A 24,736-nucleotide genomic window follows, 5' to 3' on the forward strand; every position below is an offset into this window, starting at 1 on the left:
TTATTGACACAAGACACTTTCCCTTTTAAGGGAAAAATGCATCTTTTATGTAGTACTATCCAAGTGTATGTTATTCATTCCTTCTATATAACTCAATATATATTTTACCTCAAGGGCATACTTTCCCCCAATGAGATGAATTTGCTCTAATGGGGATAATAATGCCTACACTGCCCTAATACCTTTACCCCCTCCCCCAAACCCTCATGTGACTTAGCAGTTCCATGATGAAACACACAGATCCTGTGTATTTGTGGCCAGAACTTGTGGTTCGTCTTACACATAACTCTACACGGTTAACCATCTAGTTTCTCTGTCTTTTTTCCATAGGGAGCCCTTGAGAAACAAAGTCTTAAGGTGCTTTTATTTCACAGCTAAATTTTGGACAAGTCTGATTCCAAAGGAAAACTCATGCTCACTTTTTGTCTACCCTTCCACTGAAAGAAGACAATTGGGAGGAGACTCTGGAGGCCATTAATTTATATGTAACTTAGCAATGTCTGAAAGTCTAAGTACAGAACTTAAATAACACATCTTTCTATTGTATATTCTCCTCTTGGAAAAAAAATATGGAAGGATACACACATCTGGCTCTAAAATAAAAACTGAGGAAAATGCACCAACTCACTAATCATGACACTTGGCATTTTATGTCAGTTGAAGAAAGGTATAGAGCTGGTTTTGAATGAGAAAACCCTCTGGATTTAGTGTCTGAATGATCTGGGAGGTATGTAAACATTTACATAATGCCTCTATCTTATTTTGAGTTGGCTTTTTGTTACCTACAAGTTAACTTGCCATCTTTAAGCCCATTTACCAATACCTGCAGTGCAGTACTTTCACCTAGCAAGTGACCACTGCAATCTATTGGCATGAAACATTCAAATTGCAAATGGAAAATCTACGCAGTCAAGTGGCACTACAGTGCTCTCCCTTTAAACACAGCAACAGCACTGCCTGGTTGCCGGAATTGCCTTCCTGGGGAAGCTTGTAAATATACCATGTATTATACAGCCTGGGCAGCAAGGGTGATTTAACCCAACTAAAAGTTTTAACTTTTCTGCCTTGCAAGGGTTAAAATATTTAGCTTAAACTGGCACTATGGAAAGTTTTTTACATTAAGTAATGGGGTCATTATTTCTTCCCCCACTGAAAGGGGTGTCTCAAGAACAGAACCATGTGGCAGGGCAGAATGCAATCCCAAAGGGAATAGTATAGGAATCGCTTAGGCAATAAAAGCTGCTCTGGGAATTTGTGTTGTCAGCTCGCCAGAACATCAGATTCACACCTCTGGTCCTGCAGGAAGGTGCTAGGGGCTTTTTAAAGGTCCCCTGTGGTCATGACCTTGGCTTTCTGTCCTTCTAAAAAGTGGCTCTCAGGCCAGCCACTGTCTGGGCTAGCATCTTGATCCAGCAGGAAACAGAAACAGCCTTGTTCTTCCAATTCTCTATTCCCTGGGAATCTGTCAAGAATGGTAGCCACACTGTTGTAGCCTCCACATCATACATAAGAACTTGGCCCAGCATTTCTTATGCTAATCTCTGGTTGTTGCAATCCTCTCTCTTCCCTGCAGTAATTAAACCTAAAGGCTGGATATAATTCAGCAACAGGACCAAAATTGCAATGCCTTAATATGTAAGAGCTGAAATAACTCAGAACTATAGGAATTGGGATCAAATGCAAAACAGATATTTTAAAACAAACAAACAAAAAAACCCAACAAAACCCTTCTATAGCTTCCTATTTTTTTCCTCAAGAAGTTTCTTTTTTCTTTGTTTTTACTATATCCATCTTTACTAATTATAGTTATTTTTGTCTAAACAAAAATGAGTTTTATTAAGTACACTATCAAAGTAGACCTATGTAATTAAGATAAGCACTTAAACATCTATGTACACATTTTAAAATGTGTGAATAGCTTTTAGATGTGCAAATTCCTTTACAGTTTCAAAAAACCTTAAACATTTTTTATTTTCACATCTGTACAAAGGACATACAAGTACTGAACAAAACCAATAGTATTTACTTGGATTTTCCTGAAAAAGAATTTGGACCAATTTATATAAATTTTAAAATGCTTCATTTGAATGAAAAAAGAAAGTGAATCATATAAAGAAAGTAATTTTTCCCCTCTCTCCATGGGGGGGGGGTGAAATTCAAAACGAATTATCTCTCTTGTCTCAGAAAAGAGACACTAATGTTTATTCCTCTTTGTGAAGATTAATTCAATTCGTTTTTTATTGACGAGAGAGACAGAGAAAGATCAGCTGCCTCCTCTACGCACCCGCACCCGCATCCATGGAGCTCAAAACTTGTGCAGGTGCCCTGACTGGGAATGGAACCCGCCACGGGAGGACGCTCAACCAACTGAGCCACACCGCCAGGGCTGTTTATTCCTCTTTTACATTCCTCTTCAGCAGCCACCATGTACCCACTGAACATCACATTGGTGGGTCCCTCAGCAATTTCCCCAGAACTGTCCTCCAGTTGTGTCGGGGACAGGTGGTTACGCTCTGTTTCCACCGGCTCTTACACACCGCTCGTCTCAAATGCCACTGCCATTGCGCGTGCGGGCAGTTTTTAGACTGACAGGATGTACGCCCCGGACAGCCTCCGAGGCTGCAAGTGGGCCTCCTGGGGCCATGGAGCAGAGAGGCCCACCTGATCCTGTCCAGTCCGGGAGGACAGAGCCCAGCAGGGAAGAAGACTTGCGGGGCCCTGCGCCCCAGCTGCGGGCTGCTGGATACAGACTCCTGCTGCAAGAATACAGTCAGGCCCTTCCTGGCCTGCGGAGCTCTGGGGACTCCAGTCAAGGCGAGGGTCGCCACACCCTGACGCGGAGCGCAGTTTCTGTGCTAACCCTGAAAACACCAGCTCGGCATTTTGCACTCCAGCTCCTGGGAGGAGTCCTCCTCCCCTGGCCTCCACTCAGGGGCCAGCGCGACGGAGCGAATTCCGCGCCAGCCACAGCTAGAGAACATTGTTCCAGGCCAGGAAAAGTGACCAGCCCTTAACAATCCACTGGCTCTCTCTTGTCCTGGTTACCACCTCTCTCGGGGTGCCCTGAACTCTCTTTATCATTTCAGATTTCTAAACGAAATTATTTATTTCTCAGCTGTATCTAGGGTAACGAAGAGAGTTGAGCCATACTCCAAGATGCAGCCCACAGAGAGGAGAGCGCGGGGAGGGAGTGCGACTAGTACCACGTGTACTTCCTTCGGAGCCACTGGGCTTCCAGCTAGCTGGGTTCTAATTTTATTGTACATCGGCGTCTCCTGGCTTGTCCCCACTCCAGTGGTCTTAAAAAGAAACACCCACAGGCACACACCAGAATGAACTCGCAGGAAAGACAGACGAGGGTGTCCCTGCCGCAGCGGGAGAGCGCACCGCAGGGCACGCCCGCAGTCCGGAAGCAAACCTCCGCGGAGCCCAGCTCCAGCCCATTCTCCCAGGTCTGTGTCCTGCCGCCCGCTGCCATTCTGCCCAGGCTCCCCCGGGGGACGCTCCACGGGTCTCACAGTCGCTATAGTCCGCACTTACAATCTCAGGGTAGCCTGGACCAGGGGGGATGGTGCCCACAGCGGGAGCCTGAGCCGGGGGTCTCTCTTCCCTCGCCCCTCAGTCCTGGGCCGCTCGGAGCCTCGCCCGCGGTGAGCAGGGCAGGGGGCGGCCCTCTTTGTCGAAGCTCTGGGTGCTGCCTTCGGCAGGTTTGCAGTGGAGTGGGAACGTCCACTTTCCTACAGACCCCTGCGTAAGGGGGCTTCTCTTGTGGCTCCAGGGCCAGCTGTTCCTGCGGATAGGGAAGTGGGGAGCGCAGACGCTCCGGGCATGGTGGGGCTCACAGCCCATTTTCTTACCCCTGTGACCTCATTTAATCAGTGTCCTGTGTGCTCTTTTTTAATCGAAGTCTCTTATCTCTTGTGAAATGGGAAGATAATTATACCTTCTTTGTAAGACTATTGCAAGTGCTTGGACGTTGTGAGCCCTCAGCAAAGGGTAGGGTGAGCTGAAGAAGGGGGGGCGGGCGCATTGCTTCCTCTCTAGTTTCCAGCTTTCCCGCCTCGGCGCAAGGACCGCTCGCAGCCCACGGCCTCAGCAGCCTCTGGGGACCGCGGAGGATCCCGCCTGGCATCCCGCGGAAGAAGGGCTTTCGGTGAATCGTGAAAAGACTGATGCTGGGGTTTGCCTTGGAGCACGGCGAAGAAAGGCACGGGGATGTGGAGCCCCGTGGAGAGTTGCGGGTGGATGAAGAATTGGAAGGGGGAGCTGAAAATTTCGGGCTATCAAAGTTCTGTGGATTTTCAAAGGCCTTTCCCAACCTTGGCAAAAGTTCCTTTGGAGCGCGATCAAATCTGACACCTGTAGATGGCGCTATGACGAGGTGACTCGGCCTGGAGCGAAGCAGCTAGGGACTGGAAAACCGCGGGAAAATTTCCATGGCTCGGACCCCGACTCTCTGCTCCCAGCCCGCTTCCTGTTTCCGGAGGGAAAGCGACTGTGTCGTTGGAGTCTCCGCTCCGCTCTCGCTCTCGGGGTCAGCGCGGGGCTGGGCGGCGGTGGAATTAGTCCGGAGAAGGCAGCAGGTTGGAAATCCCGCGCCTCGAGAGCACTGCGCGAGGCAGTCCCCCGCTGGGTCCATTGCCTGGCCGGGCGTCGCAGGGCCCCGGGAGATTCGTTGTCACAGCGCGCCACCCGCAATTCGAGGGGACCGCGAAGTGAGCGAACCCCAGTTCTCTGCATCACTGAAAATAGGAGGGATGCCCGTGCTCAGCACCGAGACTCCGGCCTCAGGCTAATTCAGGCTCCTCGAAGCCTGCAGGCAACCCCAGCCTCGGAATAAAGCTGCAGGCAGGGGAACCCGGGCCGCGGTGGGGGGCCCGAGGGGCTTTGCATTTGTTTGAGAGCCAAAACCCAGGCTTAGAGGGGCGGCCTGGTTCGCGTTTATCTTTTCCAGACAGCCTTTAGGCCAATCGGGTCTTCGGCAAGCAGCAGCCCCACGGCTCTCGCAGGGGCCCTGCGGGCAGGATCTTAAAAATCCCCAAAACCCCGCTTTTCCCATGCGCAGCTACAATTCTCTGGAGCCGCTGCAGCTCGGGGCTCTAGACTGACCGCAGACGGCGTCCTCCCGTGTTACCGAGCGGGGTGGTGGCTTCCACAGACGCTTCGACCCGGCGGGGTGAGGTCTCTCCTCCCTCTGGGGGGAGGCTCAGCTCGGCCTCCCCGCGGGGATCCTCCTATTTCCTGAGCCGGGTCCATCCCTGACCGCACTGGCGGTCCCGAAGCCACAGTTTTGCCCCTTGCACAAAAGTGTGTTCTCTTTCATTTGCGGACTTAATAAACAAATGTAACCATATCACATAGGGCCCCGCGCAGTCCTTCTGAAAGCAATTCCGCTGTTGAAAACTGAAAAATGGGTGTAATTTGCGTTCAGAAAGTGATGCTAGGGTCACGGCAATTTCCCGGGCCGTTATTTATTTTTACTTTAAAGTCTTTAGGGAAGATTTGCTTATATATTCGGAAACCTTCCAATGCGAGGGTACCAGCAATCCCGCTCTCCTTCAACGTGTGGGGGGTGGGGGATGTGGAGAACAATTACTGAGTGACGCTAATATGGGGAAACTGAAAAGAAATGTCGATTGTTTTTATTGTAACAGAAGGAGTGAGCAAACAGAAAAACCAACCCCGAGTGATCCGAAACAGGCAGGCGGAGAATTAAAAGCGGGTTTCAGGCGGCAACAGGCCCCTCCCCTGCCCTCGGAGGGAGAAAGCGGGTGAGGAGAGCGCGCAGCCCCGGGGCCTGTCCCACGGCCCGCAGCAGGATTTCTGCGCTCTGGAAAGACTCGGTGGGCTGCTGCCTTCTGGGGAAAGGGTCTTTTATCGTGAGCATCGTCGGCTGGAAGGCGGAGAGGACCGGGGAGGTCCTAGCGACTCTGGGAGAATCTTCCGGGCTCCTCTTGGGGGACCCCTGCGGCCTTTACTTGGGCTGGCGTGTCCTGCCGCGTCCGCAACCCGGCGAAGCCCAGGCCCGCAGGTCAGTGTGCCGCCACCCCTCCCCCTCCCCCTCCCCCCGCCTGCGGCCTGGCTGGGGCTGAGGGCCCCAGAGGGCTGTCTCTCCCTCATCCTTGGCCCTTCCCTCTAGCCGCCGCCCCTGCCCCTGCCCCGGCCCCTGCCCCTGCCCCTGCTCGCGGTTCCAAGTGCAGATCCGCCCGGCTTCAGCTCAGGATGGACCCTCGCTCGCCTTGGGGACCGGGTGCGCTGCCGGTTGCCACTTGCAGCAGCAGTAGCTAGAAGGTCAAGATGGGGGAGGAGCGGCCGCTGACCCTGCGAGGCCCGGACCTAGCAGTAGGCGGATCGGGATTGAAACCCACGGCCCAGGCGTTGGCAACACAGTTTAGAGAGGAATGGAGAAATCGGCTCTCTCCTCTCTCTCTCTCTCTCTCTCTCTCTCTCTCTCTCTCTCTCTCTCTCTCTCTCTCTGCTGCACGCAATCCTTGACCTACCCTAGAGGACGGGCTCCCTTGGGAGAACCGGATGCGAGATCTTGCCTCCACCGCACCCCCCCCCCCCCCGCCCCCGACAGCTGAAGGCACTGTGCTTTTCACTGTGCTTCGCAAACCCATCCTGGAGCTCAGATTCCGGCTGCTCCAGATCCCTGCAACTCCCGTCGCCCGGGCCTCACCTCGGGGTCCTGTTTGTTCCTGGCAGGGGGGCAGTTGGGAGAATCTGTTCCTTCATATTCTTCTCTGCCAACTCTGCTTTTCCTAAGTGCAACTGGGAACAGCAGGATCCCTCTCCAGCGCAAACACACGCCCCCCTCTAGCTATACCCGCTCCTCCCTCCCAGTCCTCGCTGACTCGCAGACCCGGGATGCAGGCGCCCGCGGAGCAGCCCAGGGATTCCGTCACTCAGAATTGGAGAGCTGGAGGGCTCCCTGGTCGCTGCACAGCCTCTAATGCCCGGGTCTGACCTCCGAAGGATCTAGATTCCAGTCCGTTTTCCGCATCATTCCTCAGACATCTTTAGGCCTGAAGGTGGTGGAGGAGGAGGGCGCGGGGGGCGGGGCGGGGGGGCGCCGCAGGTAAAGGCCAGAGGCACTAGCAGATTTGAGAAGACTTTACAGCGTCTGGCCTGGGCGCGCAGGGACAGGGCAAGGGTCCGGCCTAAAAGGCGCGCTGCAGGCTAAAGTTCTCCCAGCCGGGTGCCCAGGCCGGAGTCCTGGAGTCCTGGGCCCTGGCTCCCCTCCGGCCGATGTGTAGCTTTGTCCGGGTCGGTGCTGAGCGCACGGATTCTCTCCACCCCCTGTAGCCCCTGCTTCACACCCTCCCGCCGGGCCAGTTTCCAGTCTCCCACTAAGTAAATATTTACCCAGAGAGTGGGTCTCCCCTCGGAGGAGGCCTCGACAGCGCCCTGGAAAGGACTTTTGGCTTCTCCTCAGCCCGTGCCAGCTTCAGGCCGTACTGGTTGTGTTTTGGTTTTGGTCTTAAATTTCTTTTCGTCGAAATTCTTCCGATCTCTGTGTAATCTCCCGGTTCCAGAGCGGGCAGTAAAGAGGGGGCACTGAGCCCAGCTGACCTTGTTCTTTTCCGCACCCCTGCATCCCTAGGCCCACGGAGGAGGCTTACTATCCCTTAGTCTCTCCCTCCCTCTCTCTCTCCTTCTACCCTCCCTCCCTCCCTCTCTGTCAGGTCACTGTCTGCCCATGGATCACCAGCTCCCCGGCTCAGTGTGCGACCCCGGAGGGTTCCGCATCGGCCTCTTATCTAGGATCCCCTGAAGCTTTGGCTCCTCTTGTGCCAGGAGCCCCCGCCTCGGCTTGGATGCTTAGTGTTCCCAAACACCAAAGCTTCTTCTGGTGCTCTAGGGAATGGGCACAGCGGAGAGCACCGCATAACCTCTTCGTCCCCCATCCGCTCCAGGCGTAATGAGGTCCTGTCGGGCTGGGGGTCCACTACAGAGGAGTAGAGGGCCCACCGCAGCTAAGACCGCGTGCGCGGCGACACCAAGTCCAGCAGGTGGAACTGGAGAGAGAGCAGCGGACCTGTTCAAGAGCGCGGGAAATGAGGCAGATGAAGGAGATGAGGGAATGAGAGGGGGTTGTGTTAGGTCCACCTAGCCGGAACCCTAACGATACGAGTCTCTGGCTCGTTCTGGGCTGGTGCTGTGCACCCCTATAGCCCTCGCGGAGCTCCTAGACCCACATCAGGGCACTGGGTCTTGCCACTCCCAGGGCGGAACTTGAACCGACACCGCAGCCCCGCGGAGTCAGAGGAGCGTCTCTGGGCGCAGGGAGCGCAAGAGTCCGCCACAGCAGGTGGCTGTGTTTCTGGGGGGGGGGGGGTAGGGGGGAAAGGGTCAAGACGCCCAGCATGTTTACTCTTCCAAAGAAGCCTAAGGCAAACTCGTAAGCGCTCTGAGATGTCACAGTGTTAACTGATCTGTACCCCAGCCCCAAGAAGCAGCCGCCAGTGCTAACTGCTTGGATTCCCGAGGGACCACCGCGTTGTAAAGCGCTTGTCGGTGCCACACAGCAGGTACTGGGGCTCAGACCCAGTGAAAAGTCCCCAGTTGTGGAACTTTTCGCAAGAGCCCGACTATAAAGAATTAAGTATGTCGTCATCTTTCCTTTATCGTTCAAATCTTTCATATCTGTAAATTTGAACTTGGAGTGCGCAGCATAGGAGAGAAAGGATCTGGAGATTACTCTTGGGTTTAAAAAGCACAACTGATCATTAGTTTTGTCACTTACTGCCCCGGGATCTGGGCCCAGTCAGCTTCCCTATGTGTAGACCAGCGTCACACACATCCCTGGGGACTGTGGAAGGATCAGCCCGAATCCTGTGTGCTCCCGAAGGAGCGTTACCACAGTCAGATAGCAAGCAGTATGTGCATCACAGACCCGAAGCAGTACACTCCCAAGTTCACTAAAAATGTTCCCCATATTGTTTTAAAACTTTGTTTAGCATTCTCCAAAACCCACACTCGAAATGGGAATAATTTTGGCCGCCAAAAAGAGTACTGTACACTTTAGATTAGATTTAGGGTGAACGAAAGTGGAAACTCAGAACCTCAAGGCCTCTGGTAGCTAAACCGAAGATGCGGGAATTACACACCACACACACACACACACACACACACACACACACACACGCAGGCCGGGTGTTCATCTTGGGACCAAGTCTCTTTCATAGTTAAACAAAACTCCTTTGCAGTGCTTTACTAGTGGGGGAAACCGGCAAATGTTCGTCCCGTGGACCAGCACCTTGGCTGAGCGCAGCGGCGCTCTTGCCTCCGCTGAGTGTGCCCCGAGCCAGGTAACCTGTCCACGGTGGCTTTAGGCGCCGGTGGTTGCGTTCTCTGCACACAGCGCGGCCCTGCCTGGAGCCTGCGTGGCTGACATTTGGCCCCGCGCTCCTGGATGGACCCTCCTGTAGAGACTGCTGCGTGGAGCTCGTCGCTGGGGTGGAGGAGGGGTTTGCACCTGGCGGTAAGTGTGGCCCCCACCTCTGCCTCGGCCTCCCCTCAACCTCCTTGTCTCTACGATGGGCCTATCTTCCCACACCCGCGCTTTCGCCACCTGGCTTGAGGTGGTGTCGACTGGTAACAATTCTAAGACATTTGTCCCCTAAAGAAGTCTTCTTAGCTCCTTCCCTATTTGAGTCTCTCATATTGGGACCAAACGCTTTAATTTGCTTATTCAGCATTTTTATCAGCATAATTTTGCTGTCTATTTGCGCTGCTCCTCGGAAGGTGTCAAACACCAAATTTCATTGTATTTAGTCACCAGGTGCCGAGCAAGCTCGAGGAGACAGCGGAAGGACTTTCGCGACGGCGCTGTCGCTCACCGCCCCGCACCAATCACCACGCAGCTTGCCCTCGGGCCCACCTCTTTGGGGGGCGTGTCCTGGGTGAGTGATAGACAGAGCCGCCCGGCCCGCTCAGCCCAGCCCACGTTGCTGCTTAGATTGAAATGCAGAACTCAAGCCTCTTTCAGCGGGGCACAGACTTCCTTTTACTCCTTCCTTTTGCACTCTCGCCGCCTCCTCCCGGAGAGAAGCGGAGGCACCCACGGCCTGGGGCAGCGACAGGCTGGGACACTGAGGCCGTGCGAAAAGTTTCTTTCTGGAAGCTCGGAACTGGGGCCCGGCTGGTGTGCTGCTCGGAGCAATGGGTGAGTGGCAGCGGGGGACGCTGTCAGAGTCGGGGAGGGAGGGAGGGAGCAAGAGAGAGGGAGGGAAAGAGAGCGCGAGGGCGCGCACCCCTGAGCGTTCACACTTTCCGTATTGACTTTGCTCGTTTTCCTACAACTTGTAGGAACATGCTAAGGGTCAGAGGCGCACAGCAGTTCAGTCTAAACGCTGGCTACTGGGTTGCTGTTGATGCTAGTTTCTGATTTTAAGAGAAGGGAGTTGTGGCAAGCCCCGCAGCCCCAGTGGCAGACCCAGTTTTGTTTCACATACATGCACTCACACAAACAAACAGAAAAGAGAAAAACCCTGCAGTTTCCCCAAGACCTAATCGCGCAGGTCCCTAAGGCGGGGCGCTGGGGATCAAGGGGAGCGGCCCAAGAACTTTAGCGCCGAGTAGCCGAGAAGGAGCGGGTTGCAGGCGTCAAGATCGATTTCCTCGCCCGCTTCCGAGACTTTTGAACGCTCGAAGCGGCCCTGCGTTTCACGACTTTATTTGTTTCTAGCGGCTGCAAGCACCACCGGCATGAGGGGTGGGGTGGGGGGGGTCTGACTTGACCGCGGAGGTTTGGGGCCGTTCTGCAAAGCTCGGGGACCATAGGGTTTGAGGAAAATCCGGGGTCCCTAGTCTGTGGCATCCGCCCTGCCCCTTGACGCGCGCGGAGGCCGAGTGGCAGGCGGCTGTCCCAAACTGCGGGTGCGCGTCCCCGCGCGCCGTGTGTTTGTTTTGCAGAGCCAGCCTTTGGGGAGGTGAACCAGTTGGGAGGAGTATTCGTGAACGGGAGGCCGCTGCCCAACGCCATCCGGCTTCGCATCGTGGAACTGGCCCAACTGGGCATCAGACCGTGTGACATCAGCCGCCAGCTACGGGTCTCTCATGGCTGCGTCAGCAAGATCCTGGCGCGCTACAATGAGACAGGCTCGATCTTGCCAGGAGCCATCGGGGGCAGCAAGCCTCGGGTCACCACCCCTACCGTGGTGAAGCACATCCGGACCTACAAGCAGAGGGACCCCGGCATCTTCGCCTGGGAGATCCGGGACCGCCTACTGGCCGACGGCGTGTGTGACAAGTACAACGTGCCCTCTGTGAGCTCCATCAGCCGCATCCTGCGTAACAAGATCGGCAACTTGGCCCAACAGGGCCATTACGACTCATACAAGCAGCACCAGCCCGCTCCGCAGCCGGCGCTGCCCTATAACCACATCTACTCCTACCCCAGCCCCATCACGGCGGCCGCCGCTAAGGTTCCCACGCCGCCCGGGGTGCCAGCCCTCCCCGGCTCGGTGGCCATGCCGCGCACCTGGCCCTCCTCCCACTCCGTTACGGACATCCTGGGCATTCGCTCCATCACCGACCAAGGTAAGGCTCAAGGGCCGCCGCGAGGACGTGTAGACTCTTCCTCCGCACCCTCGAGGAGTCTCAGTATTTGCGGCTTCCTCCCAAGTCTATCCCACCACCTGGGGCTTTTTGCTTTGGAAATGTAAGGAGTCCTCCCAGGGGGTGTCCTGATCTCATTAAGTTGAAATTCATGCCTTTGGTTTCCTTACCACACACAGTCTCTCCTGCCTCATCTCAAACTACCAGACCCATAACATCCCCCCAGCCCCAACACATGGTTCGCATTTTCCACCCTCCCCCGCCTCTCGCGCCGTCGCCGCGGCAGCCTCAGACCTGCTTGCTCTCTTCGGGAACGCGGCCGGGCCGGACTTGGGGCGCAGCCCGGGAGACCCGAGCTGGCGTAGGGCTGCAGGCTGCACACACCGCTGAGGGCAGCCTGTTTGGGGATCAGATGCGGCCGCGAGGAGTCGGGCACCCTGTGGAAATTGCAGTATTCTTCTTGAGGATTCTAGCAATCAGGCCAAATTTGCTCAGGCAGGAAGTTCAAATGTCACCTAATTGGTTTCATTCTTATGCTTCACTTCTTTTTCCTCGGAAACGGAGGTCCCGAAGTTACTACTAGTAACTTGCATGTTATTGCATTGCTCATTGTGGGACTGTGTTTCTTTTCTCCTTTCTTTCTTTCTTTCTTTCTTTCTTTCTTTCTTTCTTTCTTTCTTTCTTTCTTTCTTTCTTTCTTTCTTTCTTTCTCTCTCCCTCTCCCTCTCTCTCTCTTAACAGATATATATGATCTTAGGAAGTGGCACCAACCACCGCTGTAATGGAGACAAAATGCATGGCAATTCCCTGCTGTCCTCTTTTCTGTCCTCTTCCGTTTTCCTCGCGCCTGCCGCTTCCTTGTAGGGTCCCTCTATCCCCGGAAATGCAAGTGGACGTCTAGTCCTCGCACGTTTCCAACAGTGCCACCCCACTGCTCCTTTCCTCTCTCACCCTTGACCTTGCGGTGCCCTCAGTGTCTTTTCTGCTTGGTAAGAACGATTTCCCCAGCCCTCCTGCTCCCTCGGGCTTCCTCAAGAGCTCCAAGTTTGTTTTCCTTTACTGCATTGTTAAAACAAAGCAAAACAAACAAACAAACAAACAAAAAACCAGCATAAGTTTTTTTCTAGGTAGGGAGAAAAGAAAGTCAAAATGCCCTAGATGCAGAATTAAATATTGCAGAGATAAAGAGCCTACCTTCTTAATTTCTCAGCCAAAAGTTTAAAATGTGCAGAAGAAAAATTAAATAGGAAGGGGAGTCGTTTCTTTAATTATTTCCCACCTTTCTTGATTACCACCACACTGGCACAATTATCTTTTAAGTAATTAAAGCCGAGCCCCAATTTCTCATCTTCTTGTTCTCTGTGCATTTATAAGATCCTTCTAGGAGTTCAGTTTTGTCTTATTCAAAACTGGTTGGGGCTTTAGTTGGAGAGAGTTTGCCCTTGATTTATAGGATAAACTGACCTCACTGACATTTAAAGGAAGCCCCTGTTCATGGGAAAGTGTGAGATCAGCAGAAATGGGGGCTCGCAGGGGGATCTCAATTTCTTAAGATAACTTCAGGCTTGTGCCTACCGATTGCCTTTTGTCTGGGAAGGCAAAGAGAGACTGGCAGTTCTGGGCCAAAACACAGTGGTCCTGGTGCAAATTGGAACACAATCTAATTCTTTGGAGAGGGGGAGGAACAGTGAAAGAAGACTGACAGAGTTGAAAGAAAACGTTTTTTTCCCCTAGGGATCCTACAGTCAGATCAAATGTCAGTTGTAAATGTATTGGATTGTTGAGACCAGTAACTCTTCATTCTAGATGCCAGCTTTAAACAACCTGTTTTCTGACAAGTCTGTGAATATATAAAGCTTGTTTCTATAAATGGTCATTTCAACAAAATGATCACTGCTTCCAGGCACTGTGTCAGATAGAAGTGTTTGAAATCAAGTTGTAGTGGCTCTGTCAAACTTGGGTCCTCCACCCATAGGTCCCAAAGACAAGGACATGCTGCTCATAGTTTTCAAACATCTTCTCTTTAAAATTGGACTTGGTCACTTAAAGATGCCAATGATTCAATGTGCACACCCCCTAGGTATAGTGGTCATCAGTTTACACCATACGATTTTCTTTGCATCTCAATTAAGAACACAAAGGATACAACAACAAAAAAACAAACATATAAGATAATTGATGATTTTAACAAAAAAAACAAACATATAAGGTAATTGATGATTTTACTCTTTTTTAAAAGAAAACACTTAGTTCTACTTTCATTTTCTTAACCTTTTATATCATTAAAAAAACACAAAACAACCCTCTCTACATAACTTATCACTGACACATGTGGCATTTAGAGTGGTAATTATAGTATTGATTTTTGAGTCATATGCATATACCCTCACATATTTAATGTATAGAGATGGGGATTCAAGGCTGCTCACAGCAAGGCAAAAACCTGTGCACATATATTTTGCATATGGATTGTAGGCAGCATTTTGTCGTGTTTGCAAAGAACTTTGCAGGTCTTTTGTTCCTTCTATTGACCGAACTACTGGGTCCCTACCGCCTAGGGGCCCTTACCTGGATGTCTGCGCACCAGCACAGGCCAGGTAGGCCCGCACGCTCCTCTGCGCTTTTCAGTCCCCACCGTTCCCGCATTGTCCTCAGTCGAGGCTGGGTTAGGATGGGGGAGCACGGTTCCTCCAGCTTCACTGGTTCTTTCTCCGATGTGGGGAAACTTCGGTACAGCTCTCAGGTTCCTTCCACTGGCTTCTCTGGAAGAGCCAGGAGGAAATCTAAGGCCCTTCGCAAAAAAAGAAATCTTCCCGCGAGCGTGAAGCGGAGGCCTGTTCGCAGGCGGTGAACTTCAGTGAACTTCGAGGGGCCGGGGCTGCGAGCCGCAGAGGCAGGGCCTGGGCCGTCGGCCCGGGGCTCAGCAGGCGGGGGTCGCGTCGCGTCTGGAGGCGGCGGGGGCGGGGGTCGGCGCGGTTGGGGCCCCAGCCTGACGTCCCTCTTCTCCCCAGGAGTGAGCGACAGCTCCCCGTACCACAGCCCCAAGGTGGAGGAGTGGAGCAGCCTGGGCCGCAGCAACTTCGCCGCCGCCGCCCCGCACGCGGTCAACGGGCTGGAGAAGGGAGCCCTGGAGCAGGACGCCAAGTACGGCCAGGTGAGGAGCGGGCGGCGGGAGGCACGGCCCGGGCTGCGGGGGAGCGGGGCCCGTTCCCGGCGTCACTGGGCAGGAAAGAGGCCCGACCTTCGAGGGCGCAGTTCGGTCTTGACCCCCGCCGGCTCGGGACCTGGAAGCGCCCCCGGGCTGTGGGGGGCCCTGCTGCCCTGCGCCCCGGGGCCGGGGCTCCTCGTGGAGGGCGCTCCCCGGGGCGGGCGAGCAGCCCCGCGGCTGCGGGAAGTCGGGGCGCCCGCGGGGCCTCCTGCTCCCACTCCCGCGCCCCGAGGACACACGGGCGTGGCTGGTCCTGCGGGAGTGAGAAGAGGAGAAGAGGACGACCTGATAAACTTAATAAAGTGACCATCCCCCTAGTCAAGGTCACGTCGGAATCTCCCGAGGGAGCTTAGTGAGAAAACCTCAAATTATACGGACTGGCTGTGGACCGTTTAATTTTTCCTCTGTCCCTCCCCCGACCCTCCCAACGAAGAATTAAGCCACCGTGTTTCTTCTTTCCTTCCTTTCTTTCTTTCTTTCTTTCTTTCTTTCTTTCTTTCTTTCTTTCTTTCTTTCTTTCTTTCTTTCTTTCCTTCCTTCCTTCCTTCCTTCCTTCCTTCCTTCCTTCCTTCCTTCCTTCCTTCCTTCCTTCCTTCCTTCCTTCCTTCCTTTTTTTCTGAGAAAGACGAAGCAACCACAATAATAAAAGCCGAAGAGTTTTGAGTCTAAAGTTATCACCACGCTAGAATCAGGAGTTCAAAGCCAAAGCTCTCAAAAACAAACAAACAAACAAACAAACAAACAAACAAACAAACAACCTTAAAGCAAAGTTTTATGAGTAGAGTTGGGCAGGTTTGAACATTTCTTAATATCAAACTCCAATCCCAAAGCCTCCAATACTTAGCTTTCATTTCATTATTTTGAAGTCATAAAACTTGCAATGTTTTCTTATGTGTAAAAACCAGCTTTCTAGGGAACTGGAACTTGTTACTTTATTCACTTGGGGGAAAAAATCCTAGTTGTTATTTTCTCTAACAAACCCATTTCCACTTCCTCATTCCTCTCGTATTTTGTTTAAAAAGAGTCAGATACATATTAATAGTTCTCCCATGATATATTTCAGAGAAAATAGCAGCAAAGAGAGTCCCTTTCCTGAATCTATTCCTACTGTGAGACTGCCAATGAGAAATTATAAGGAAGTTTGTCATTTTCTTGTACTAAAGGGCCCTTAATTTGTAAAAAAGAGACAATATGTGCAATGGTGACGAACTCTGATCTTCTAGTACCATCACCACTTAAGGGAGTTATTTAAACATTTAGAGCCTTAATTTCTTCATCTGTAAAATGGGGAAATAATAGTTTCAACCTCAAGAGATGTGTGAAGATTCAGTGGGATAATGCAAACATGTGGCACGTAGAAAGCATTCATTAAATATTACCTGTGGTTGTAAGCGGTGGTTAGAGATTAACTTTTAAAAACAAGCAATTTTCAGATTCAGAATATACTTTGTTCAGAGACCTCATAGTCAAAAAGTGTCAAGGTATTTTGTTACAAACAATAGGGGAGCATATAAAGCAGCTAGCACAGAAGAAAGCATTTAACAGGTGCTCAGTGATTTTTATTAGGTCATCATTTCTTAGAATAACATCATGAAGAATAGAGTTAAAAAATAATTCCCACACATATTTGGTGAACCAGATATATATATATATATATATATATATATATATATATATATATATATGCCATAATCCAAAAACTTTTATGACTTTTTACTTTTTTTGAATTATAGATCTAGTATTTATACTTGTTTAGAAATGGTCATCTATACAGACATTTCAAAACTAAACTTACCTATTTAAAATAAAAATAGAACACTGTTTTGAATGATCTTCTCTGTATATTCTGAATGTTGAAAATCAATTATATATTTAATTCACTGAATATTAAATCACTAAATTATCAGATTTATAAAAACAAGTAGTTTAAAGAAGCAAGTGGTCAAAAGTATTGTTCTAAATACTTAAGAGAACAAGTTAATTTTTTTTCCAGGAGAAAGCCATATTTATTATATCAAATTTACATTTGGAAAGTTCTTAATTGCAATATGCTAATCTTCTGCATTGCCATACAGTAAGATAATTCAAATGATGTAAAATTTCAAAACTTGAAAAGTTTCTAGAGACAATTAAACCAGCGATTACTCTGTTACAATTATCAAAATAGTGCTTAATGCTACAGGTCTACTAAGTAGACACAAATTTAGGCTGTCATTTTGTGAGCAATTTTGAAATTTATTTTTTATTTGAAAAATTACACAGTTTAAAGCAAAAGTTAAATGTACACCTAGCTACAATTAAGTAATTCACTGGAATTAAAATATCCTCAATACAGGCATAACCAGCATTTTTGGGATTTAGATACTCATTTCATTGAGGGTAAAATTATCCATTTATATTTGCTCTTAAACATGCAAAGGTAAGGGATGTTATGTATATATATACAGTATATATCTATATCTATATCTATATCTATTTATATATCTTTGTATTTGAACAAAATTTGAAAGTCTTTGGTAAAAACATATTCTCAAAATTTTTACAATAATATTTTCAGGGCATTTGCAGTTGTCATTAAATAGTACAATATTATATGATCCCAGTTTTATTTTAGTATTTAAAGGAGGAAATTGAGAATTCAGAATTATAGGATTTAGACCATAATCTATTCCCAGAAAACACCTGTGAAATTACCCAAGAGACTGAATTGACAACTGATTGTAGGTAGAATTGATTATTGTAATCTAGTTTCCATTTTCATTTTAAATGCAAAGATGCCTGATTGCTAGTAAGTAGAATCTTATACACATTGGTACACTCATCTATCTTTTGTTTTTAAAACATTAGTTTAGAATATTAAAATTTGTCTGACACATTAATATTACACTGTAAATGATAATTTATAGTGCCATTGATAAATCCTTATTGCCTACCACTGAGGACATGAGAAAAATAATATTTATCAATTTTGTCTTTTTTTCACCCACATTATATATTGGGCTAGAATCCTTTAATCTCATCTAATTCTGAATGGCAACAATGTTCTTTGGTTCTTAATGGCTGGTTCTTTTCTGTTGAAATCATAAAACCTGTATTGAATGCAATTGAATGGCAAAAGAAATATATAGAGAGAATAATGGGTTAGACTATAGCTATCCTTTTACAAGGGACTTAGTGAATCAAGGTCTCATTTTATTTAAAAAGTTTATAAATTGTTGTATAGCTTTTGAAAAATGTTCTACAGTTGGGCAAACTTTCTCAAAAAAATTGCAGATATGGTACTCTAATTAAAGTATCTGAATGGTAGATTTATAAGTTTTGAGTATTTTCATTTTTGGTAGTATATATTTAACCCAGATAACAAGTTTAATAAAATATTAGCTACAAATAGAGATGTCAGAAATGAAGAAATGTCTATAAATACTTGAAATTAAGAAAAAGTTCAGAGGTGTGAAAATAGTTGAATTTAGAGGCATAAATTAATCTGAACATCTTATGAAGCTTTCATTTACACATTGTATTTGAAATAAAGGTAGTATTTTAGAATATTGAATACAATTTTCTAGTGCATTATTTTAAAAACGGGCAGTCCTTGGAGACATTGTTCCTATAGATATGCTGTTTTTGTGAAAATATAAGTTATTTTGCATTGGATTTGTCTTAATTTCAAATAAAGTTAATTTGTGTTAAAAATTTATCATTTTGTAGAGAGAATGAAATCCTAGGCAAATGCCAATAGTCTTTGAAATTCATAATGTTATCTATTATATAAAACATTCTTTGACCCAGTTAGCTTTTAACTATTAGTGTTTTAAAACAAAATTAATTATTATGTATCAGTTAAATGTGTCATATAAAAATACAAAAGAGCTGACTACACTTTTTAAAGGATACATCAATTTTAATAACATTTGGAAACATAACATTTAGAAAAAAACTTAAAAGATCAGTTTTCCATTACCTAGAAACATGTAGATCTGCAGTGGGATAACTGAGCATAATTAAAATCCTTTGGAAGAAAGTTGAAACCATATTTACAACTGTCATTTGATTTTATCAGGTTTGTTTTCCTAAGTTATTGCATATTGAACTAGGAAGTTTATAATGACAGTCAGAAAAATGATTTCACCAAAAAAGAAAGTCTTGTTTATGTTCAGATCTGAACCATTTTCTTGCTTATTATATATATTGAGGTTGAAATTCTAGGTGAAGTACATCTCTATTTGTGGCTAAATCTACTTCATTATAAAACCAAGGTAAACCATTTTATCATAAGGGGAGGACTAGGTAGAACTGATAGGTGTATAAAAGATTGTCAGTAGAGGATTTGGCACTCCTATTTGTATTTTCTTCAAAAGAGAAAATGTTGAGTAGACAATTTCCAGAATTTGAAGAACAATCTATAACCTGTAGTTACCAGACAGTTGTCATACCAGTTTTTATTTTTTGTGGCTATTAGTGTTTGAATACTAAAGCATTTCCATTTTCTCGGGGGTGGTAATAAATGGAACGCCCATCAACCAAATAATGAAATGGCTAGGCTAGAACTTTTATTTACTTTTTTCAACAGCTTTATTCATTTTGCTTACTTAAAGTATAATACTTGTTCTGTGATAAAGGGTGCCTACATTTTTTAAAAGCAAGAGTATGACATGTTTTGCTTTCAAAAGGTTGCACTAACTTAAGTATACAAATGATTATGAAACACCTATAATGTGTCCTGTTTTGTGGGGATATGAGATGATTAAGGCAAATCCCTGTCCTCAAACTGTTTATAATCTAGCTCTTTGCCAATACAAATTATCAACATATTCATTTAAAAGTGATATTATTAAGAATTGGCAAATCTATATTTCTAATATTTTAGAACCAGTGAAACGAACACATACTTTTCATTCATTCTTGTAATAACTTTAACCAAACTACATTGCATTATATGTAGTTTTTTCTAGGTAATTTTCGTTAATGTTGGTGGGATAAAATCTGTCTTTTTCTAAAAATATTCAACAAAACAAGTGACTTGCTTTTTTTCAGGCTATACAATTTGATTTGTATTAGTAAATATCATTCTCAAAATTAAATAGTTAATAGTTTGCTTCAGGGAGGACCTTGTACAGTTCTTTGGAGGAAAGGATTATCTCATTGCTTTCAAGGAAGATGTGCATTAAAAAAAGGGGGTTGATGGATTGAGGTCTTATTTATGAAATCTTTAGGTAAAGTCATTTTAAAAAATGAGATTTCCATTACATACCCAATGCTGGGGTTTTATTTGGAAAATTTGTTTACTCTTCCCTGGGGATTCCATATGTTGGTTGATTTATAAATCATATTTACAATCCAATTAAATAGAGTAATTTAGCATGTTTGCCCCCACTGTATTTATGGCGCACATTTGGTAGTCTCTACTCAGCCCAACTAGCTTTTCAGATTAATTACATGCCCTTCACTGAAAACACTAAGCAGATTTGGGGTATTTAAGAAGTGTACTCTTTCACTGGGAAGAATAAACAAGCATCAGTGCTACCTGTAGTTGTTTTCTTTTGTGGTGGAAAATTTTACTCTTTCAGTGATTGCTTTATAAATAACAATTACCTTCCTCAGTAGAGATTTATATCTTTTAGTAATGTCATGTTTCAAAATTAATAGTGAGAAAATTGATGTATTTAATGAGTCACTTGTATGAATGGTGAAGGTGGCAGTTACATTTTAAAGCATGTTTATTCTCTCATCTTGCTTATGCAATTTCCCCCTAAATTTCTAAATCTGAACTTTAAAAGTAAAAAGAAAAATTAAGACAAAACTTTTCACTCTAAATCTAGGCTGTAAGTTAACCTGAGGGAAAGTCCAGAGCTATTTTTACACTGTTTAAATTAAAAAAAAAATTAAGCAAACATTTTAGCCTCCTTTTGCTTTTTTGTGGATGTCAGACCTCTCCCAGCTTTCCTTCTCTTCTGCAGTACAGAGGAGACTAAAATGACTCTAACTGTATTGCAGCTTTTAGAGAACTTTGAAATGTTTATACTAATAGGAATAATAACATAAAAGCAGGTTTGGTGCTTGACAAAGAAATGTAGTCATAGAATAAGTAAGGTGCCTGAAGGTAACTTGGGCCTACATCCAATGTTCTGCCTCCCCCTAATTCCCAGGAACTCTAAAGTGAGACTGTATTCCAGCCTGGTTTCTCAGGGGGAACAGTCCTGGGCAAAAAAGAAGTGGGTGCATGTAAGGATATTGTAGACATTGCAACAAAACACTCGAGGAGCCCCCAATCAAGGGTTGTAAGGGGAGGAAAGGGAAGATGACAAAGCAAGAATTTCAGAGAGAATTGTCATTTTAAATGATAGAAAAATACAAAGGTCAAAAGAAAGGAAAGAAAAAAGTTAGTTACGATGACAAAGAAAACTCACCAACAGGTTTTTTTCTACTAATGAGAGTGTTGTTTCTGTCATGTATAATATTAGTAGTCTAACCTTATGTATTTGTAAAATGTTGAGCAAAGATTTTCATTATTTTAAAAGTAATTTGAACCTCAACATTTTAATCTTCATATTCTTATTTTATGATTCTTGGTGCACATTGGCATCAATAATATTATATATTAATTAATGCTAGAATGGAAGAGCCACAGGCAGATGCAAGCATCTTTCTATAACTGACCTGGAATGATTACTTTCCAAACTAATTTCTCATAGGTTATTAGGAAAATCCTAAATAAACATGATCAGAACTATAATCTTGATGCAATGCTAGATTTCTCCTGCAATTTGATAGCTTACTATATTCATGCTCATCTGCCGAGAGCCTTAAAGTGCCTCCTGTGAGCCATTTTCTAATGATCCATTCTCAGAAAGAAGGAAAGGAATATATATTTTTTTAGAAGTTAAGAAACAGAATGAGGATCCTGCAATGAGAATCTAGAATAAGAAAGAATATTTTACCAGATGTTATCTCAAAATATGCCTTAGTTTGAGATTAAATTATGTCTGTCTTTTAATTGTCCAGCAAAAGCAGAAAAATATTTGCTACAGAAGATCCTGCATCAGACAGGTGTGTTAACTTCTTTTAAACAGGGCCACTGACTTGCCAATTGCTCTAGAGATGATGGCTAAATTCCTTAACCTGTATTATTGTGTATAAAAAGAGAATAACATTTATTTATGTTCAATAGTGATGTGCAACGGTTTCTTTGTTTAAAAGTACATATCACCCTTTGGGACCCGTGTAATGCATTTTAATTCTAATTCAACATTGTGTTGTACTCCTTATATATTATCTTATAATTATTATAAGTTCAACAATACAACACAGTCCTCATTATTTGATAAAATAGGTTGAATGTTTCTTGGTGGCAGGACATACTCAAGAAATCTTAGCTTCCTTTCTCCTTCCCCATTTTTTAAAAAACAGGCACTTTGACAAACAGAACATGAGGTATATGCTCTTACAGACCAAGGACACAAGTTTAATCCCTTTACTTTTATTCTTACTGCCAGAAATTCATAATTCAATTCAGTTAAATCACACCCATGTATGCAGTCTACTCCAAATATTACTCTAAACTGAGAAAATAATTTTTGAGGTCCCACCATTGCACTCTTAGAGATGTGGAAGTGAAATTAATATCTAAAATGAATTAAATCAGAAAACAATTTCTATGTTGCAACTGAATTGGAAAAAGCATCTAATTAACATATGTCTGCTTTACTTACCTCTAAGGATTAAATCAGTTCTACTAATAATAAATTTATTATTTGCATTTTATTTTCACTAGAAAATATGTTGCTATGAAATTCATTCACATCACTACCAGGAAAAAGGATTTATTCTTTCTTTTTAAATCATGTAGAAACTAAAGGGAAAATTAAGTTATGTGAAGAAGGATATTGAGTGTTCATGCCAAAATCAGATTGGAAATCGGGGTGTTTTTAGTGTTGTTAATAGTAACGATACCAACAATAATTGGATGCCAATAGACTACTGGTTTCTAGGCAGATGTGCCTGCCAGAGCTGCTGCATTTTGTTTGCAAACAGATTTTACATGTAAATTCATTTCAAGAGATTTATCCACGTGACTTTTAAAAATTCACATCACGGGGCCTCGAAACTTTGCAAGCAAATTTTCCAATTTCTAAACCAAACATATGCAGTTCTTTTATGGTTGGATAGCCAGTTTTCTTTTTGATAAAATAGCTCTGGAAAAAACACCCCCAATCTTCATTAAAAAAACCTTCAAAGACAAACTGTCTGGTTTTACATGTCCTTTGTCCAATAAGCATTTACAACATGAAGTTTTAAAATACTGTCCATGTTTTATTTAGCAAAAGTTGTACTCATTTTGAGTTTCTAAAGTGACAGCCCACGTTCTGTGCACCCCCCCCCCCTTTCTTTCTGGAAATGAAAGCTACACCAACCAGGCCCTTCATAAATGCCTCAACAAAAGAGCCAAACAAAACTGAAGTACGGGGAAGGTTGACAAAGGCATATGGATAGCAGAACAGATTCTAAGAGTATTTAATCACCACTAATTCTTTCCTCACCCAGCATTACCTTCCTATAATTCTGAATAGCAAAGCAAATACTGTGAATTTTCTGGTCATAGCCTCCTCATAACCTTTGTGGAAAGAATAATATCTTGTCTCTTGGCCTTATGTTTGTTTAAATAGCAAGACTGTGAATGCCTTTAGAATATGCTTAAGGTCAAATCTAAAAAAAAAAAAAAAAATCAGAAAGTAGAATCAGCATATTGTTAATCACTACCACTCAAAACTTACAGTCTGCTTCTCTCTGAGAACCTGTGAAATGTCAACTACTGTAATGCGATTATTTTCACCTCTTCTCTTTTCCTACTCTTCTCAGGCACCAAATGGTCTCCCAGCTGTGAGCAGTTTTGTGTCAGCATCCAGCATGGCTCCTTATGCTACCCCGGCCCAAGTGTCGCCTTACATGACCTACAGTGCTGCTCCTTCTGGTTATGTTGCTGGACATGGATGGCAACATGCCAGTGGCACCCCACTTTCCCCCCACAACTGTGACATTCCCGCGTCGCTGGCCTTCAAGGGAATGCAGGCAGCCAGAGAAGGTAGTCACTCCGTCACAGCTTCTGCACTCTGATGGGAAGTTCTGTCTGCAACAGCTTCACCAGGGCCCCCCTCAGCACACCCGCCCCATCTCCCTCAATCTCGGATCTCACCCTCCTTCCCTCCCTCCCTTCTGCCTGGAGAGCTGGTTTTACAGACTCACCTCCTTTGTGCTGATGACACTTAAATATTTCTTGCCATAACTTCTCTTTCACAGAAAACCTGACATGATGTTAGGATTCAAAAGCAAAAGCAATATTAAGGACTGAATGAGACATTTGTGCTGCCCACACACTGTTTTAATGTAGTGAAGAAACCTGCACCCCTCAAAGGGCTTAAGGAACTTTTTAAATGATTCTTTGGTAAAACCACATGTGTATATTTATTCTAAATCAACCTAAACTTTTGAAACGTGCAATTGTTGAGATTTCGCAAAATCAATAAAGGAAAATACATATAGAAAAAAGTTATGCTACACCCTCTAATCAAATAAGGTGACCAAATAAGCCTTAATTCATCATTAGGAAACCAATCAATAATTGATTTGAGTGATCCTTCGTTTATTTTTAAGAGATGACCTGTTTTGTTGGAGAATATATGTATAACACAAGCAATATCTGAATTTAGCCCCTCCCAGTATTCTGATTTGGTTCCAAATATTACAATGTTTATATTTCTATTAGTTTGTAAATATGGACTTTGGATGGTGCATTTGTGTTTTCATTCCATGGGGGTACCCCCTCCCCGACTCCTCTATTTTTTCTTTCTTTTTGCAAAGGTGACTTTTTGGCAATGTTTTTGTCTCTGTTTGGTGGTGGGCTGCTCAGGCTCCTGGATCTGGACTTGCCATAAATTCTGTGTGTGCAGGGAAGGCTTCAACATCTCATGA

General features: G+C 45.7%; 1 protein-coding gene across 1 annotated transcript; it reads left to right on the forward strand.

The window, feature by feature from the left end:
• Window positions 1–7,921: 7,921 nt before the first annotated feature.
• PAX9 (paired box 9) lies at window positions 7,922–24,736 on the forward strand (the record flags this gene model as incomplete). Its single annotated transcript, XM_080653412.1, has 6 exons — window positions 7,922–8,093; window positions 9,365–9,484; window positions 10,918–11,544; window positions 14,574–14,716; window positions 23,627–23,849; window positions 24,675–24,736. 6 exons carry the CDS (start codon window positions 7,922–7,924, stop codon window positions 24,734–24,736), a joined length of 1,347 nt encoding a protein of 448 aa, XP_080509538.1.

The sequence above is a fragment of the Plecotus auritus genome, assembly GCF_963455305.1.
Source record: "Plecotus auritus genome assembly, chromosome: 1".
In the NCBI taxonomy this organism is placed as follows: domain Eukaryota; kingdom Metazoa; phylum Chordata; class Mammalia; order Chiroptera; family Vespertilionidae; genus Plecotus; species Plecotus auritus.